The sequence below is a fragment of the Pristiophorus japonicus genome, chromosome 2 (assembly GCF_044704955.1).
Source record: "Pristiophorus japonicus isolate sPriJap1 chromosome 2, sPriJap1.hap1, whole genome shotgun sequence".
NCBI lineage: Eukaryota > Metazoa > Chordata > Chondrichthyes > Pristiophoridae > Pristiophorus > Pristiophorus japonicus.
This window is the reverse complement of record NC_091978.1, coordinates 59,897,581-59,916,485: the sequence shown is the minus strand read 5'-3', so window position 1 is coordinate 59,916,485 and position 18,905 is coordinate 59,897,581. Positions and strand designations below refer to the sequence as shown.

The following is an 18,905-nucleotide window of genomic DNA, read 5'->3' as shown; positions in this document are numbered from 1 at the left end:
TGTGTGAGTGCAACTTCACCTTCATCACATGGACTCCAGCGGCAGAAAGGCGGCAACTCACCATCACTTTCTCGAGGGCAGCATCGAAGCATTGACCATACTCGATCAGCTCCATTGGACAGGCCACAGCGTCTGCATACCCGATACTAGACTCCCAAAACAAGCACTCTACTCAGAGCTTCGACGTGGCAAGCAAGTCACAGGTGGGCAGAGCAAACGCTTCAAGGACACCTTCAAAGCCTCCTTGAAAAAGTGCAACATCCCCACCAACACCTGGAAATCCCTGGCCCCAAGACCGCTCAATGAGGAGGAGAAGTATCTGGGAAGGCGCTGAGCACCTCGAGTCTCTTCGCCGGGAGCACGCGGAAGCCAACGAAAGGAGCGTACGACAATCCAAGCACCCCACTCACCCGTCCCTCCAACCATCATCTGCCCCACCTGTGACAGAGACTGTAGATCCCACATTGGTCTCATCAGTCACCTGAGAACTCATTTTAGTGTGGAAGCAAGTCATCCTCAACTCCGGGGGACTGCCTAAGAGAAAGATAGAGTTATGCAGAGATAAACAAAAATACTGATTTGTACTCATCAGTGCTAGGGAATGGAACAATTTCCTATTTCAGGCACTTGTACCAGCATCAAGCATTTCCAGTTCAGGGTATGACATGTCTACCTCTGCCCCAACAATGTGTTTCAGTCGGGAACCTGAAATTGCAACAATGTGACCATTTTCCTCTCCTTACACTGGCCATCTCTTTGGTCTCTGTCTGTAATTACAAGTTTAGAGGGACACTGCCCACCTAAATCATAATGCATCTGATTATAAAGAATAATTTTATTATACATTGCAAACAGAGGAAATAATCCCACTTAGTGTGTTAAAGGGGGTGGTTGTATTGTGGGCCAACACTCACCAGGAACTGAGTTGAGAGTGCTCAATTTTATACAAGACTCATACAATTGGTAGAGAGAGAGAGGACTTTCATTTCCATCAGTCTGTGTTGGATTCAATCTCAGGGCTAGAGGTAATAGGAGAGTTTATTAACCCACTGCCAATGGAGCAAACCAAATTGAGGTTCATTAGTGCTGGTTTCTTCAGAAAATCAGAACGATGTCACTGAAATATACTGCTTACCACTATCTGAAAGTAATCGCTGGGAATGACCACTTCTCCATTCTTTATCCACCTCACAGTGGGGACCGGCTTCCCATGGACTGCACATTCAAACTCAATGTCCATACTCTCGTAAGCATACAGGTTGGAAGGACGCTTTAGGAAGCATGGAGGAACTGTAATAAAGAGAGATAGGGGGCAATTAATTTAAAACAAGCAACAACAGAGTAATTGGTAGAAGGTTTAGAGGGGATTTGAGGGGAAATGTTTTCATCCAGAGGGTGGTGTGGATCTTGAACTCACTGCCTGAAAGGATGGTAGATGCACAAACCCGCATAGCATTTAAAAAGTACTTGGATATGTACTTGAAGTGTCGCAACCTACAGGGCTATGGACCAAAAGCTGGAAACTGGGATTAGGCTGAATAGCTCTTTTTCGGCCGGCATGGACATGATGGGCCGAATGGCCTCCTTCCATGCTGTAAAGTTATATGATTCTATGAACAGCAACAATTTGCCTTTATATAGCCGCTTAAAGCAGTAAAGCATCCCTAGGCGCTTCACAGGAGCGTAATCAGACAACATTTAATACCAAGCCACTTAAGGAGATATGAGGACAGGTGACTCAAAGCTTGGTCAAAAAGGTAGATTTTAAAGAGCGTCTTAAAGGAGGATAGAGAGGTAGAGAGGCAGAGAGATTTAGGGAGGGAGTTCCAGAACTTAGGGCTTTAAAAGACAGCAAATAACTACCATAAATTACAGTGTGCTGGTCACATCAGTGTAAAAATTGTATCATGCCCCCCCAAGATTTGCAGATTTACAAAGTTGTATTTAATTTCCAGTTCCAGATCATGCAGAGTAGCAGCAATCTGCACTTGATGGAAAAGACAACAATGTTTTCAATCATTACCTGTAAGAACATTTTTGCACAATGTGTGTCAGTGGTTTTTTAATAAACATACCCTTCTCTTTACATGGTTGAAGGTGTTGTGCAGCATTGGAATACACTTGCCAAGTTCGCATAGTTGAGCTGTTTATAGGTTGCTGCTACAACCTAGCCACCAAATCAGCACTCTCTCTTTCCCCTCCAGTCCCATACACACAAGGGGGTCGATTTTGACTTTTGGATGGCCATCCGAGCAAGTTGGTAATGTAGTCAGTCCTTGTTTTCTTTGTGCTGATGTGACAGCCACTATAAATTCCTTGTTTGTGTGGTGGGGAAGGATAGGAAATCACACGGATTGGGAAGCTTTGATTCCTGGCCTGTGCTGAGTTAGTTGGTCTCAGCTCTAATGTTAGCAAAGCCACAACAATTAGTTTCAGCATCTCTTGCCTCGAGAGGAAAGCGATTTGTCAGAGTTCAGCTCAAGATCTGTATTTAGCCACTCCTGTAGGGAATACCCATTTGTGTATAAGCCTGTGAAGCCAGGAATTGGTCTTGTTTGTGATGGTCCTCAGGACAAAACCTACCCACACTCACGGTCTGCACAGTGGGAAGAATGAGGCAATGGAAGCAGTCCAGACTGAGACAGCCATATCTTAGAATAAGCAACCAACCTTCAGGCTAGGATAGTGGGGGAGAGTTGTTACAGATAGAAAATCAAAATGAAAATTGAAGTCTAAATAAATAGAGAGATGTGAAAGGCCAGCAGGAATATCTGGGACAAATTTCCTTGCTCCATCAACTCACTGAGATAAAAATTGACCCTGAAACATTCACAGAATGTTTTATTAATGAATTGTCCACTGAGCCTTCATTGAAGTGTAATAGAAAACAGTAACTTATTTCTGAATATGGTCACTGTTAGTCAGTGGTGGCCAACTTGTTTCCCGTCATCATTTTATAACATTCGAGGAAGCACATCTTGTAATTAGATAAGTCAAAGCAGCTATTTTAGAGGTTGACTCCACAACCATGGATCAGACCTGCAGCAAAGTTTGTACACATGTATAGAATCAAAGATATACAGCACAGAAGGAAGCCATTCAGCCTATCTTGCCCATTACAGCTCTTTGGAAGAGTTATCCAATTAGACCCACTCCCCCACTCTTTTCCCATAGCCCTGCAAATGTTTCTTTTTCAAGTATATATTCAATTCCCAAACTTATGTGTTACCAAACTTCCCCACAAACTTTTAACATGAAATGACATTTTGCTATATCGACCTTTAAAAATTGGAGACATGAATACATACTAAGAGAAAATAAATTACTGGTCATCCTTGGTATTTCAGAAAATAAATATAAACTCTCAAACGATAAATCCCTATGTTATACATTCTAGGCTGCTGGGCATCAGTGATTGAGCCATCAATGCTACAGTGTATTACTGTGACTAGTTTTATGACTTCTCCACATTCCTTTAAGAAAGCAGATAAACAAAAGTTTAACCATGCTGAACCTGAAGGGATGTGAGCTTACATGGTGGTGCAGGAACAGGCAGTTTTATTTTGAGGCAAGTAAATAATAGAAAAAAATCATTGTTAATTGTACATTATTGTAATATTCTTCTTAAAACAGAATAAAAATGTCACTCCAAATAGACAACACTAATCTTTCAATTAGAGATCGCAAATCTCCCATTCGTAAAGTCACAGTGATAATGGCATGTCAACTTGAAAGGTAGCCTCTCAGTTGCAGTATGTCATCACACAATGCATTAAATGAGGAAATTAACAGGTCAGCAGCTTTTCTTTTTCTCACAAGTAAAAAACTAATTGTATTGAAACATCACTGGAAACCCTGTCATTCTTATCACAACATTACTTTTGACATCCAAATTTTACATGTTTATATTTGTCAACACTTGTCTAAGCAGAGTTATCTATGATTATCATACCAGAACTTCTCTGGACAGATAATCTAATCTGAGTGCCCCTTGTCTGTGGAGGAAACTAATCCAATGCAGAGAGAACACAACAATGAGGGAGGAGGAGTGTGAAATACTAGACGAGATAAACAGAGAGAGGAAGTATTAAGAGGCTTAGCAGCTTTGAAAGCGGATAAATCCCCAGGCCTGGATGAAATGTATCCCAGGCTGTTAAGAGATGCAAAAGAGGAAATAGCAGGGGCTCTGGCCATCATTTTCCAGTCCTCTCTGACTACAGGTGTGCTGCCAGTGGACTGGAGGACTTCAAATGTTGTACCTTTGTTTAAAAAGGGAGAAAGGGATAGACCGAGTAATTATAGGCCAGTCAGCAGAATGTCAGTGGTGGGAAAATTATTGGAAAAACTCCTGAGGGACAGGATAAATTTTCATTTGGAAAGATATGGATTAATCAAGGACAGTCGGTATGGATTTTATAGGGAAGGTCGTGTCTCACTAACTTGATTGAATTTTTCGAGGAGGTAACCAGGAGGGTCGATAAGGGCAGTGCGTATACTGTAGTGTATATGGATTTTAGCAAAGCTTTTGATAAGGTCCCACATGGCAGACTGGTCATGAAAGTAATAGCCCATGGGATCCAGGGCAAAGTGGCAAGTTGGATCCAAAATTGGCTCAGAGGCAGGAAGCAACGGGTAATGGTTGATGGGTATTTTTGTGACTGGAAGGCTGTATCCAGTGGGGTTCCACAGGGCTCAGTGCTGGGTCCCTTGCTTTTTGAGGTATATATATCAATGATTTGGACTTAAATGTTGGGGATATGATTAAGAAGTTTGCAGATGACACTAAAATAGGCTGTGTGATTGATTATGAAGATGAAAGCTGCGGACTGCAGGAAGATATCAATGTACTGCTCAGAACAGTGGCAAATGGAATTCAATCAGGATAAGTATGAGGTAATGCATTTGGGAGGTCTAACAAGGCAAGGGAATACACATTAAATGGTACGACATTGAAAAGTGTAGAGGAACAAAGGGACCTTGGAGTGCAGATCCACAGATCCCTGAAGGTAGCAGGCCAGGTAGATAAGGTGGTTAAGAAGGCATATGGAATATTTGCCTTTATTAATCGAGGCATGGAATACAAGAGCAAGGAGGTTATGCTTGAACTGTATAAAATACTGGTTAGGCCGCAGCTGAAGTAGTGTGTGCAGTTCTGGTCACCATATTACAGGAAAGATTTGATTGCACTGGAAAGGGATTTACAAGAATTTTGCCTGGACTGGAGAATTTTGGCTACAAGGAAAGATTGGAGATACTGGTCTGTTTCCTTTGGAACAGAGGAAGCTAAGGGGAGAACCGATTGAGGTGTATAAAACTATGAGGGGCCTGGATAGAGCGGATAGGAAGCACTAGTTTCCCTTGGCAGAGGGGTCAACAACCAGCGGGCATAGATTTAAAATAATTGGGTAGAGGTTTAGAGATGACATCAAGGGAAATTTCTTCACCCAGAGAGTGGTGGGGGTGTGGAACTCATTGCCTGAAAGGGTGGTAGAGGCAGAAACCCTCGCCACATTTCAAAAATACTTGGAAGTGCACTTAAAGGGCTCAATTTTCCCCAAAGCATTTTTTTGGTGTACTTGAAGAGTTACGCCTGATTTTTGGGGGCCTAAGTATGCCAAAAAAATTAATTCTAAGTTTCCCCATTGGATTTCTTCATTTTGGCAGGAGTAACCCGACCTTTAGTTTTGGGGGTGGAGCCTTGATCTGTGCCAAAAAGGTAGGGCTGCCATGGTAACCAGGGACACAATGCGAGCTGAGGCTGTAAAGTGAAGCATACAGCCAGCTCTCAACACATTAAAAGAATTAAAAACACATAGCAGCAACTTACCTCCAACCCCGCCCAAAGGGCTTGACGATCCGGTCCCATTCTCGGTCCCCATTCTCCCTCTCCCTCTGTGTGTGTGTGTGAGTGAACCGGGGACCGAGAATGGGACTGGACTGGGAAAATGAGAACCGAGAATGAGACTGGACTGGCAAGCCCTTCGGGCGGGGTTGGAGGTAAGTTGCTGCTATGTATTTTTCAATTCTTTTAGTGTGTCTGGGCATCTGCCGTGTCGATTTCCTTAACTCTCTGGAAGATTTTTTCTGGAGAGGCCACATATGCTGGCAAAAGCAGAACTGGAGTAACTCTCAGCTGGCCAAAGTTTCCTAAATGGCCAGAATTGGCATAGATGGCTGGTTACGCCCCTTTTGGCTGAAAAAAAACTGACCTAAAAAAATCGTAACTAACTGAGTTACGCTGGTGCAAATTGATTGGAGAAACTGTGGTTTTTCAACTTAGGCCAAAAAGAGCAGCCTGCTCCAAAAAAACGCTGCAAATCATTGGGGAAAATTGAGCCCACAGTAACCGACAGGGCTACAGACCAAGAGCTGGAAAGTGGGAATAGGCTGGATAGCTCTTGGTCGGCTGGCACAGACACGATGGGCCAAAATGGCCTCCTTCTGTGCTGTAAACTTCTGTGATTCTATGAACATCAAGAAATCAAACAGGGAACTGAGAAGAAACCTCTTTACCCAGAGTGGTGAGAATGTGGAACTCACTACCACAGGAAGTTGAAGCAAATAGTATAGATGCATTTAAGGAGAGGCTAGATAAGCATATAAGGGAGAAGGGAATAGAGGGTTATGCTGATAGATTTAGATGAGGAAAGATGGGAGGAGGCTCAAGTAAAGCATAAACGCCGGCATGGACTGGTTGGACTGAATGGCCTGTTTCTGTGCTATATATCCAATGTAATCCTATGCAACACAGTTGGCCTCTCCCAGTACAAGTTGACTCATATGAGTAAATGATACTGAGCCACGCAGACATGCACCTAGAAATATGGCTGTATAGGTCCCCTACGCTCCTTCACCATCAGACCCCTCCCAATAAACCCTCCCGACCCGGGATCAGAAGCCCCCCCCCAAATCGGTCGGGGATCAGACTCCCCAACCGACTGGTAGCCAAGCCTGTCAAACAGACTGACTTCCAGGCAGGGAACTTGTCGATGACAAAAGACACATGCTATGGAGTTTCGAACTTCTGGATTTCCCATGCACTACTATGCGATGGAATATAATGTGGGAAAATGTGAGGTTATCCACTTTAGCAGAAATAATAGAAAAGCAAATTATAATTGAAATGGAGAAAAATTGCAAAGTGCTTCAGTACAGAGGGACCTGGGGGTCCTTGTGCATGAAACACAAAAAGTTAGTATGCAGGTACAGCAAATAATCAGGAAGGCAAAGGAATGTTGGCCTTTATTGCAAGGGGGATAGAGTATAAAAGCAGAGAAGTCCTGCTACAACTGTAGAGGGTACTGGTGAGGCCACACCTGGAGTACTGCGTACAGTTTTGGTCTCCGTATTTAAGGAAGGATATACTTGCATTGGAGGCAATACAAAGAAGATTCACTCGGTTGATTCCGGAGATGAGGGGGTTGACTTATAAGGAAAGGTTGAGTAGGTTGGGACTATACATTGGAGTTCAGAAGAATGAGAGGTGATCTTATTTGAAACATATAAGATAATGAGGGTGCTCGACAAGGTGGGTGCAGAGAGGATATTCCCACTCATAGGGGAAACTAAAACTAGGGGACATAATCTCAGAATAAGGGACCACCCATTTAAAACTGAGATGTGGAGGAATTTCTTCTCTTCGAGGGTTGTAAATCTATGGAATTCTCTGCCCTCGAGAGCTGTGGAGGCTGGGCTTTGAACATATTTAAGGCGGAGATAGACAGATCTTTGAGCGATAAGGGAGTAAAGGTTTATGGGGAGCGGGCGGGTAAGTGGACCCAAGTCCATGATCAGATCAGCCATGATCTTATTGAATGGCGGAGCAGGCTCGAGGGGCCAAATGTCCTACTCCTGCTCCTATTTCTCATGTACTTATGTTTCTTTAATGGATTAATAAAGGGACACTGAGGATAGAGATTGCAACTGGTAAAGTTCATTTCTGAATACTTAATGCCCTCATTGCTATTTTAACACCGGTTTAAATCCATTAAATAATGTACATATGAAGTGTGCATAGGAATATAGTACGTGCCTAAAAGATTCATAGACAAACTTTGTCTGTTGCGATTTCTTATTCTCGGAGCTTGCTATTTAGTTCGCTGGCTCTCATTTCCCCATGGATCACTATCTTTTCTTACTTCTTTCATGTATCAGTAAAGATTTCTGGAGCAGTGTTTTCTTTTTCACAGTTTTCACTTCTGTATGATAAGCATGAAGGAAATCCAGAGGAACAAAGAAGACAAGACAGGCCTTCACTTGATGTGGAGAAATTGTCCAAAACTATTCGCCAGGACTCACTTTGCTTGAATCCAGATTGTGCATGTATAGGGATTTCTTTACACTGCAGATAACAACAGCCAATTGTCAACATTTTTCCACCACAACCCAATTAATAATGAATTCTCTATTTCAATCTAAAGAAAAACAGCTCAATACACTTGGAAAAAAAACCCCAATATTTTATACAAAATTGATTACATTTCTATAACACAGCACTATCTCTGGGTAACAATTGACAGTGGATTAATGCTTAAAACGCTGAGCCTTAACAAATGGATAATTGGGTAATAGTTTATGCTTGGATCAGGGATTCTGTGCTGTCCTTGGACAGGTAGATGTTTACTTAGAATCATCTGTACTATTAACTGGGCAGATTTATTTAAAGGAGCTACCCTCGTCATGAAAACGTGTTTAGCACACAATTTGTTTTCCGAGGGAATTGAACGAAAAATTGTACATCACGGCGAAGTTGCGGGCAGAAGTGATGCAATGATCTAGGTTCTGGCAATTCACCTGCGAGTGAGCAACAGAAAGGTTTGCAAAACATTTGTTGCTAATTATCTTTTGTCACTATAATGGCTGGCCGGGCCTGCTATAACTAACTGTGCAAGGTTTCTTTGTGAGCGAGTCATTTGCAGGATGTGCCAAGGTCATCTGCAAGATTGACCTATTTGGTTTGCCCGCCTTTTTTATATGGTATTTCCTACGCCCGAGTGAATTCCATTACCTCTACCAATGTGCTTATCTGTCTGGGAAGACAGATCCTATATTGCATACTAACCTTGCTGCTGGCAGTACTGGTTCCATGTGGTCGTCTGATGCTAAATAGGTGATGCTGAAATTGCACAGGTGCCCCTTAGAGGTGATAATGTCATGAAGCTGAGGGCCAAGGACATAATAACATTGGGCAAAGCTCAGTTTTAAGAAGGTGCCTCGCTAAACAACTGCCATTGTTTCATTTTTGTTTCCCTCCAGGTTTTACCATAATCTAGAACAAATTTCTCTGTGGCCATTTCTCAGCTAAAGCCCTGTTGATTGCAGTTATTTATGTTTGTCTAACTAAGAAGAAAAGGAAAGAAAGACTTGCATTTATATAGTCACAACCACTGGATGTCCTGAAGTGCTTTGCAGTCAATGAAGTACTTTTCAAAGTCTACTCACTGTAGTAATGTAGGAAACACAGCTGCCAATTTGCACACAGCAAGCTCTCACAAACAGCAATGTGAGAATGACCAGATAATCTATTTTAGTGATGTTGATTTGGGTATAAATATTGGCAGGAAACTGGAGAAAACTGCTCTGCTCTTCTTCGAAATAGTGCCATAAGATCTTTTACATCCCCCTGAGAGAGAGCAATTTAACATCTGATCTGAAAGATGGCATCTTCGACACTACATAATTCCCTCAGTACTGCACTGGAGTGTCAGCCTAGACTTTGGTGCTCAAGTCTCTGGAGTGAGACTTGAACTCAAAACCTTCTGACTCAGAGGTGAGGGTGCTACCAACTGAGGCACTAGCTAACACTAAGAAAACTAAGGCAACTAAGAAAAATTAATAAAGATTCTGCCCACAGTAAATCACTAAAATACTTTGAGACTCCATGAGGATTGTTAAATTGTGTTCAAGCTGGGTGGATGAGCTAAATGGGCTGAATCTATAATGTACTTATCTATAATGTGCCAAAAAGAGGCATGTTGGCTTCTTTCTTTCTGTCATGTTACATCTGAGGCTAAAAGCCTGATTCACTCACAGAAAAATAGTACAGTTTATTTTGAATTGCAAGCCCCGAATACATACGATTATGTCCAGTTAGATATCCGAGACAAATCATTAAAAATATCTTATGGGATTTATTTGCATATAAGATTGATTGGCACTTTGTTTTGAGTTTAAGAGAAACATTGCTTTGTCCAAGTCAAACTTTAATCCATCTGAAACCGTCAGAGAGAGATTCTATGAACAGCCAGCAACAACCAACCATGTAAAGGTTGATATGCAGGAACCTCATTTAAATGGTAGTTTAACACAGCAGGTGTGGCTGTTTGTTGTTTTCTACCTCCCAAAGAGCGAAAATAAAGCCTGCAACTTGTATAACTCGATAGTGTTGTTGATTGTCTCATCCATTCATTGCTTAATAAATTTGTTTAACAATCTATAGTCTAAGCCACAATCTACTGGATTGTTTATTTTAAGGTGTCAGCCGTGGCTCAGTGGGTAGCACTCTCGCCTCTGAGTTACAAGGTTGTGGGTTCAAGCCCCACTCCAGAGACTTGAACACATAATCTAGGCTGACACTACAGTGCAGTACTGAGGAAGTGCTGCACTGTTGGAGATGCCTTCTTTCGGATGAGATGTTAAACTAAGGTCCTGTCTGCTCTCTCAGATGGATGTAAAAAATCCCATGGTATTTTTCAAAGAAGAGGAAGGGAGTTCTCTTGGTATAGCGACCAATATTTATCGCTCATGAAAACAGTGTAATCTCATTGCTGTTTGGGGGACTATGCTGTGTGTAAATTTGCTGCTCTTCCAAAGTATTTCATTTGCTGTAAAGCGCTTTAGGGAAATCCTAAGGTTTGCTAGATAAATACCGGTTCTTTCATTTTTTTATACTTACTGACTTCCAAAGTCAAGGAAGATCACATGAGGACACTCGATATAGCAGTAAGTCATACTATACTGATTTCTATTTGATGCCTGGACCAAACTCAGAGTAAAGTTCCCTCTACTCAGCCATAGCAATATTCCTCAGTCCCAACCTTCAAGGAGAACTCATTCTTGCATCAGTATCAATCTTTACATTTCCCATATCAGTTATCCTTAAGGTCTATCTGTGTGAATACAGTAATAAAATATGACAAATTGGAGATAGTTTTCTTCTACGGGCCCTGACCATTAAGAGCTGGGTTTAGATACCCCACCTTAATTCCCATAGAATCCAGACTGCTGGTAAAGAGAGGAATCCTTCATCAAATCATAGAAATTTACAGCACGGAAAGAGGCCATTTTTGCCCATCGTTACGTGCCGGCTGACAAAGGGCTATCCAGCCTAATCCCACTTTCCAGCTCTTGGTCCATAGCCCTGTAGGTTACGGCACTTCAAGTGCACATCCAAATACATTTTAAATGTGGTGAGGGTTTCTGCCTCTACCACCCTTTCAGGCAGTGAGCTCCAGACTCCCCACTGCCTTCTGGGTGAAAACATTTCCCCTCAAATCCCCTCTAAACCTTCTACCAATTACTGTGAATCTATGCACCCTGGTTGTTGACCCCTCTGCTAAGGGAAATAGGTCCTTCCTATCCACTCTATCTAGACCCCTCATAATTTTATATACCTCAAAAAGGTCTCTCCTCAGTCTCCTCTGTTCCAAAGAAAACAACCCCAGCTTATCCAATCTTTCCTCATAGCTAAAATTCTCCAGTCCAGGCAACATCCTCGTAAATCTCCTCTGTACCCTGTCTAGTGCAATCACATTTTTCCTGTAATGTGGTGACCAGAACTGCACGCAGAACTCTAGCTGTGGCCTAACCAGTGTTTTATACAAGCACGACACTCCTGCTCTTGTATTCTTTGCCTCGGCTAATAAAGGCAAGTATTCCATATGCCTTCATAACCACCTTATCTACCTGGCCTGCTATCTTCAGGGATCTGTGGACATGCACTCCAAGGTCCCTTTGTTCCTCTACACTTTTCAATGTCATACCATTTAATGTGTATTCCATTGCCTTGTTAGCCCTCTCTAAATGCATTACCACACACTTCTCTGGATTGAATTCCATTTGCCACTGTTCTGCCCACCTGACCAGTTCATTGATATCTTCCTGAAGTCTACAGCTTTCTTCTTCATTATCAACCACACAGTCAATTTTTGTATCACCGGCAAACTTCATAATCATACTCCCTACATTCAAGTCTAAATCACTGATGTATACCACAAAAAGCAAGGGATCTATTACTGAGACCTGTGGATCCCCACTGGAAACAGCCTTCCAGTCACAAAAACACCCATCGACCATTACCCTTTGCTTCCTGCCTCTGAGCCAATTTTGGATCCAACTTGCCACTTTGCCCTGGATCCCATGGGCTTTTACTTTCAATCCGTCTTGGTTTAGTATGACCACAAGTACTTCGGCAAAGGGCACCATACTGTGCGGGCCCACCAGTTACACTTTTTGTCAAGATTCTTTAATGGCTAGAAATTTGCCAGCCTGTCGATATTTGAATTTTAATGTCACTTTTGTTAAAAAATAAGAATAAATATTTCGCCATTTTTTAACAAGGTAAATTTGGCCAAAAAATATGCCTGTCGATAAAAATCGGCATTGCTGGAGGAATCGTGTTGGAAACCAGCATTCTCGCCAACTTTACTGCAAGGCCGATATCGCCAAAAATACAGGGGAGAAAACACAAAAAGAAAATTCCAAAAAAAAAAATCAGAAAACAGTAACAATACCCTTAAGTAATCAATCGCTGAAAAATAATATTTTTAAAACTTAAACTTACCTTTTTTGTAGGTCTTCCTACTTACCGACGTTTCTGATGCTGCAACGCTTGCTTTTCTCATATGTTGCTTTTTCATCCGAGTACCGGTTCACCAAATGGCTAAATTTAGGCAGTCCTATTTTTTTTACATATGGCGATCCGCTTTTTGGCAATATTTCAAAACCACCATTCTTAACCTTTGGGGAATTATGTGATATTTCTTTCAACAACAAAAAAGCACTTTTAATGCAAAAAAATTGCATTAAAATGTGCGTTCGGCTGGCTAATTTCTAGCTCAAGGTACCCCTCCCCCAATTACCCAACTGGCAAATGGTATGATAAATGTTGTGAATGTGGATTGGTATATGGTTGTCCTGAACCCAAAATGAACTGCAGATGAATCAAGGAAAGGAGAGGGAAAGAATAGCTGGAGTATTGATTTTAATATCTGATCCCGGATCCAAGGTCCTGCAGACATCCAAGGGACTTTCATATTCAAATATGCTGTGTTTCATAAACAGTCCATATTGCATATGCTGTCAATTGTAGACTATAACTCAACAGAAAATGGATGCACTTCAATTTCCAAACAACTCTATAAGCAACAAAGACACTTGTATTTATATAGTACCTTTAACATAGCAAAAAGTCTCAAGGTGCTTCACAAGAGCATTATTGGAGAAAATTTGACACTTTTCCACATAAAGGAGGATAGAGAGAGAGGCAGAGAAGTTTAGAGCTGGAATTTTGGAGCTTAATGCCTTGGGAGCTAAATCAAGGATGCGCCAGAGACCAGAATTGGAGGCTCAAGGAGATTGCAAAGATAGGGAAGGTGGAAGCCATGGAGGGATTTGAAAACAAGGATAAAAATTTTTAAAATTGACGCATTGCGGGAGCCAGTTTTGTCAGAGAGCACAGGGAAGATGGGCAAGCGGGAGGTAGTGCGAATTAGGACACAGGCAGCAGAGATTTGGAAGATCTCAAGTTTACGGAAGGTAGAACGTGGAAAGCCAGCCTGGAGTGCGTGGCAATAGTCAAGTCTAAAGGTAATAAAGGCATGGTGATGGTTTCAGCAGCAGGTGAGCTGAGGCAGAGAAGGAGTTGGGCGATGTTACACAGGTGGAAATAGGCATATTAGTGATGGTGAGGATACGAGGTCGGAAGTTCATCACAGGGTCAAATATGACACCAAGATTGTCAAAAGTCTGGTTCAGCCGCATACAGTTGCCAGGGAAAGGGATGGAGTTGGTGACTAGGGAACGGAGTTTGTGGCGGAGAATGAAGGCAATAGCCCTGAAAATACAACCCCTCCATGTGCATACAATGTGTGCACACGCCCGAAGAGGCCCCGCAAGTTCCGCACGCGAAGCACATGCGCCTAAACCCAACACTTGCGATCTGTCAAAATGTCTTGACAGATCACACGCCTACCCGGGAGAAGGGTCTTCACGGGCAGAGATTTGGGCTATTTGTCCAACTCTTGCCCGGTGAATGTCCTTTAAACTCTTATGCCTGGTAAGACCTGCTTTTACCAGTGTAAGAGTTTTAATAGATAGAAACAATAAATGTTGTTACTTATTTTTATATTAAAAACTCTGTCTATGAAGGTAAGTTTATTTTTAACACGATTAAGACATTTTTTTTAAATGCAAAAAAAATTTTTTTTTCTCTAAAACATTTAATTTAATGCAATTTCTATTTATTTTTAAAAAGTGAAGTGTTTTTTTTTAAGTTATGTTTGTGTCTTATTTGATTTTACTGTGAATGAGAATACTACATTGTGATTGGTGGTCCAGGACCACGTGATCCCAGGATGTGTGTACGCTCCTGGAATACGTGGGCTTCTGCGTTGGGCTGCACAGCTCGGCCTCGGAACGCAAGTGTTCGTTCCTCCTGGACTACCAGGTACTTTCGTTAAAAAGAAATTTGGTTGGAGGCATCTGCCTGCGGGCAGACTCCGACCGCAATTTTTGGTCCAATGGTTTTGGTCTTCCCAATATTTAGTTGGAGGTAATTTCTGCTCATCCAGTACTGAATATTGGACAAGCAGTCTGACAATTTAGAGACAGTGGAGGGATAAAGAGAGGTGGTAGGTGTCGTCAGCATACATGTGGAAACTGAAGCTGTGTTTTCGGATGATGTCGCCGAGGAGCAGCATGTAGATGAGAAACAGGACACTCATTTGCAGTAATTTACGCTGCTTCAAATAGGTTAAGGCTGATATAACAGACAATATCGCTGAAAGAAAATTAAAAGACAATGTTAATAGGCCCGGGATTTGTGGTCCGGATGACGACGAACTGGCAGTGTTAAACTGACGGCAACTTCGGGAGTTAGCACAGGCGCATGCGGACATCCTGAAGTTGTGGTCTGTCATTCACTGCTCAGACACAGGCTGTGCTGTGCCCACCCACAGAGCCGCTAATCTCTCACATCAGGCAAACTGACGAAAACTGCGGCTCTTCTGCAGTTATTACGCTGTGAACTTCCCCACTAAAAGTCAGACCCAAAGGGTTTTAACAGTGTATTGACTGCTAAACAAAGCTTAAGGGCCTGAAAAACTCACTTTAATTTTGTCCAGTGTGAAATTTGTCCATTTTAATTAAAAATTTTAAGAAACTTTTAAAAAATAATATATTTTTTTATTAGTTTGCTCATCTTTATTTCAGGTTTGCCTTTTCCCCATGTGAGAGCTCCAATCTTTGTTTCACTGTGTCTAACATTTTTTTTAAAGTTAGAATTGTAAGAGCTTACCCATTTCCTTGTTCGGTGTCTGTGAGAATTCTGCATTTTGATTGGCAGTTTAGACAGCTTGTTGCTGTCACAGCAGCTCACACTAAGGGATTCCCACTAAACGCCGTTGAATTGAACTGAACGTCGGAAAACCCGAACTTCTCGACACAGAGATCACGAGATCTTTGTGCGAAGCTTATTTCAGGGCCAGTGGTAAATACCTTTGCTTCACCACTGACCGCAAATTCCGGGCCAATATTTCCGTGCATCACAGTGTTCGAGAACTACAAAACAAAACATCTTAAATCAAAAGGTAGGTTACAGAGCTGGCAATTCCTTTTAAGTAGTTCTCTATTAGTGAGGGAGACAAAGAATGGTATGATGAATCAAAGGCCATTATAGCGAGGATTGACTGTCTTGCTTGACAACACTGGCTGCCTTGAAAATGTCATCATACTTCGACTCTTCATAAAAATGTTAAATTGCTCTTTTGTATTATTCCTTTCCGGACGTGTGATAAAAGATGGTAACCATCAGCCTTGGCAGTTATATTTATTTCATTTGTCTTGTGTGATTTATTATGCATGAATTAAAAAAGAGAAATGGACTTTTGCACAAATACATTATGATGTTAACAATGCAGAGTCTTTCCACTTGTCAAGTCAAGCTGCTTTTTTCAACTTAAAACTGCTGTTTCTTTCAATGTTGTCTTTTGATCAGTTTCGGAGGCTTGACCGATTCTTTAACTAGCAGCTATCCGGTGGCATTGCTCACAGCTAGTCGGCTGTTATGCTGTTTAACAGCAGCTTATATTTATATAACGCCTTTAATGTAATAAAATGTCCCAAGACACTTCACACAGGAGCGTTATCAAACAAAATTTGATATTGAGCCACATAAGGAGATATTAGGGCAACTTAGTCAAAGCGGTAGGTTTTAAGGAGCGCCTTAAAACAGGAGAAAGAGGGCGAGATGCAGTGAAGTTTATGAAGGGAATTCCAGAGCTTAGAACCTGGGCAGCCAAAGGCATGGCTGCCAATGGTGGGGTAATTAAAATCAGAGATGTGCAAGAGGCAGGCGCATAGAGCGGGGAGGGAGTGGTGGTTGTAAGGGTGGAGGAGGTTTAAGAAATAGGGAGGTGCAGGCTATGGAGGGATTTGAAAGCATGGATGTAAATTTTTAAATCAAGGGATTGCTGGATGTGAAACCAATGTAGGTCAGCAATCACAGGAGTAATGGGTGAACAGGACTTGATGAAAGTTAGGATACAGGCAGCAGAGTTTTGGATGAGCTCAAGTTTATGGAAGGTGCAAGGTGAGATTCCGTTCAGGAGAGCAGCAGAATAGTTGAGTCTAGAGGTAGCAGAAGAGCTGAGGCTGGGGCAGTGGCGGATGATGTTACGGAGATGGATGCAGACTGTCTTGGTGATGGTGCGGAAATAGGGGTCAGAATCTCAGCTCAGGGTCAAATAGGGCCAAGGTTGTGAACTTGTCTGTTTCAGCCTCAGAAAGGGATGGAGTCAGTGGCTAGGGAACGGACTTTGTGGTGGGGACCGAAGTCAATGGCTTTGTTCTTCCCAATATTTGTTGGGAGGAAATATCTGCTCATCTAATATTGGATGTCGGACAAGCAGCATGACAACAATAACAACTTCTTGTACTTATATAGCTCCTTTAACGTAGTGAAACATCCCAAGGTGCTTCACAGGAGTATTGTGCAACAAAAATTTGACACCGAGCGCACAAGTAGAAATTAGCGCTGGTGACCAAAGGCTTGGTCAAAGAGGAAGGTTTTAAGGAGCGTCTTGAAAAGAGGTAGAGAGACGGAGAGGTTTAGGCAGGGAGTTCCAGAGCTTGGGGCCCAGGCAGCAGAAGGCACGGCCACCAATGGTTGAGCGATTATAATCAGAGATGCTCAGGAGGGCAGTATTAGAGGAGCGCAGACATCTCGGGGTGAGTTGTGGGGCTGGAGGAGATTACAGAGATAGGGAGCAGCGAAGCCATGGAGGGATTTGAAAATAAGGATGAGAATTTTGAAATCAAGGCGTTGCTTAGCCGGAAGCCAATGTAGGGAGCACAGGGGTGATGGGTGAGCGGGACTTGGTGCAAGTTAGGACACGGGCAGCCGAGTTTTGGATCAGAGACAGTGGAGGGGTTGAGAGCACTGGTGATGAGGTAGAGCTGGGCCGTCAATGTACATGTGGAACCTGACGTTATGTTTTCAGATGATGTCGCCGAGGGGCAGCATGTAGATAAGAAATACGAGGGGGCTAAAGGTCCTTGGAGAACTTTGCCTTGTAACATACAATCGGTTCATTTTGACGTCGGGTGATAATGTAAAATGAGTGATATCGGCTTTGCTGCCGGTTAAACAATTTTCCTAATTTTTTTAAAATTCAGCGGAAACAAAAATCAGGAGAGGTGTTTAACGGGCAGCCGAGCCGATATCATGGCTCAGATTTTGCAGTCAGCAGCAAAGTGACAGCGCTCGCCGCTGACCTCAAAGAAATCTGCCCACAATGATCTAGCGATCTATATGGCGTCAATTCCACCTTTTCCAATGTTAATTTGATTCTGGCGCCAAGGCTAGGGGATCTCCAAGGACCAGCAATGTGATGTCCTCAAGCAGGCTAAGCAGCCAATCGCATTGAAGAATTCTCACAGACAGCAAACCTGGAAGTAAAATACACTGATTATCCTTCACTTTGAATAAATTTCATAGAGCAAAATAAAATTTGGAGCATACGTGGGATTTAGGTAGAAAATGAAATATTATAAATAAACTTACATTATTTTTATTATATTAAAAACAAATGGAATTTATATCATAATGGAAACATTTGAGATTCCACAAATATATAATTTGTTTTTCAGGACCAGAGAGGTTGTTCAGCAGTAATCATGACTTAGCAGACCATAAAAAACCCCAGTTACACCCCACTGAACAAGGATGAACTTTTTCAAGGGTTTTTAACAGCAATATTAGGGCGTCAAAGCTGAAGTTCAGTGATTTCAAAAAGATTGCCTTCTGTGGGATCTTCAACATATCCTGTGGATAAGCAGGGAATCACTGACAGCATCTTCTGGATGTCTGCATTTAACTGTGCATGTGCGGACGCCAGAAGTTGCTTTGCCAGTGAACGCTAACAGTTTCATCGTCATTACAACCGCAAAATTGGGGCCCATGTGTTTTACATTATCACCCAATGATCCCCAAAGTGCAAAGGTAAAGCTGTGATCAATGTGGCCTGCCACTTTACTTTAAGGTCACAAAGTATAATTGATGTAAATTCTGACAGAAATTAGAGGTTAATTGTTATTGCTGAAGATCAAGATTTGCAAATTGAGAGATTGTCCACAAATCCAATTACACTGCCTTCCAAGGTGCAATAGAGAAAGTTTCCTGACTACGC

The 18,905-nt window shown here is 42.2% G+C and overlaps 1 protein-coding gene across 1 annotated transcript in view; it reads right to left on the bottom strand.

Annotated features, from left to right (window-relative positions):
* dcc (DCC netrin 1 receptor) overlaps positions 1-18,905 on the bottom strand; it is a gene marked incomplete at its 5' end in the record, with an annotated part of 1,018,431 nt that overhangs the window by 503,478 nt on the left and 496,048 nt on the right. Inside the window, one exon of the mRNA XM_070862030.1 lies at positions 1,136-1,290. Within this exon, the coding sequence (XP_070718131.1) occupies positions 1,136-1,290 (155 nt within the window). The remainder of the gene's footprint in view (positions 1-1,135; positions 1,291-18,905) is intronic.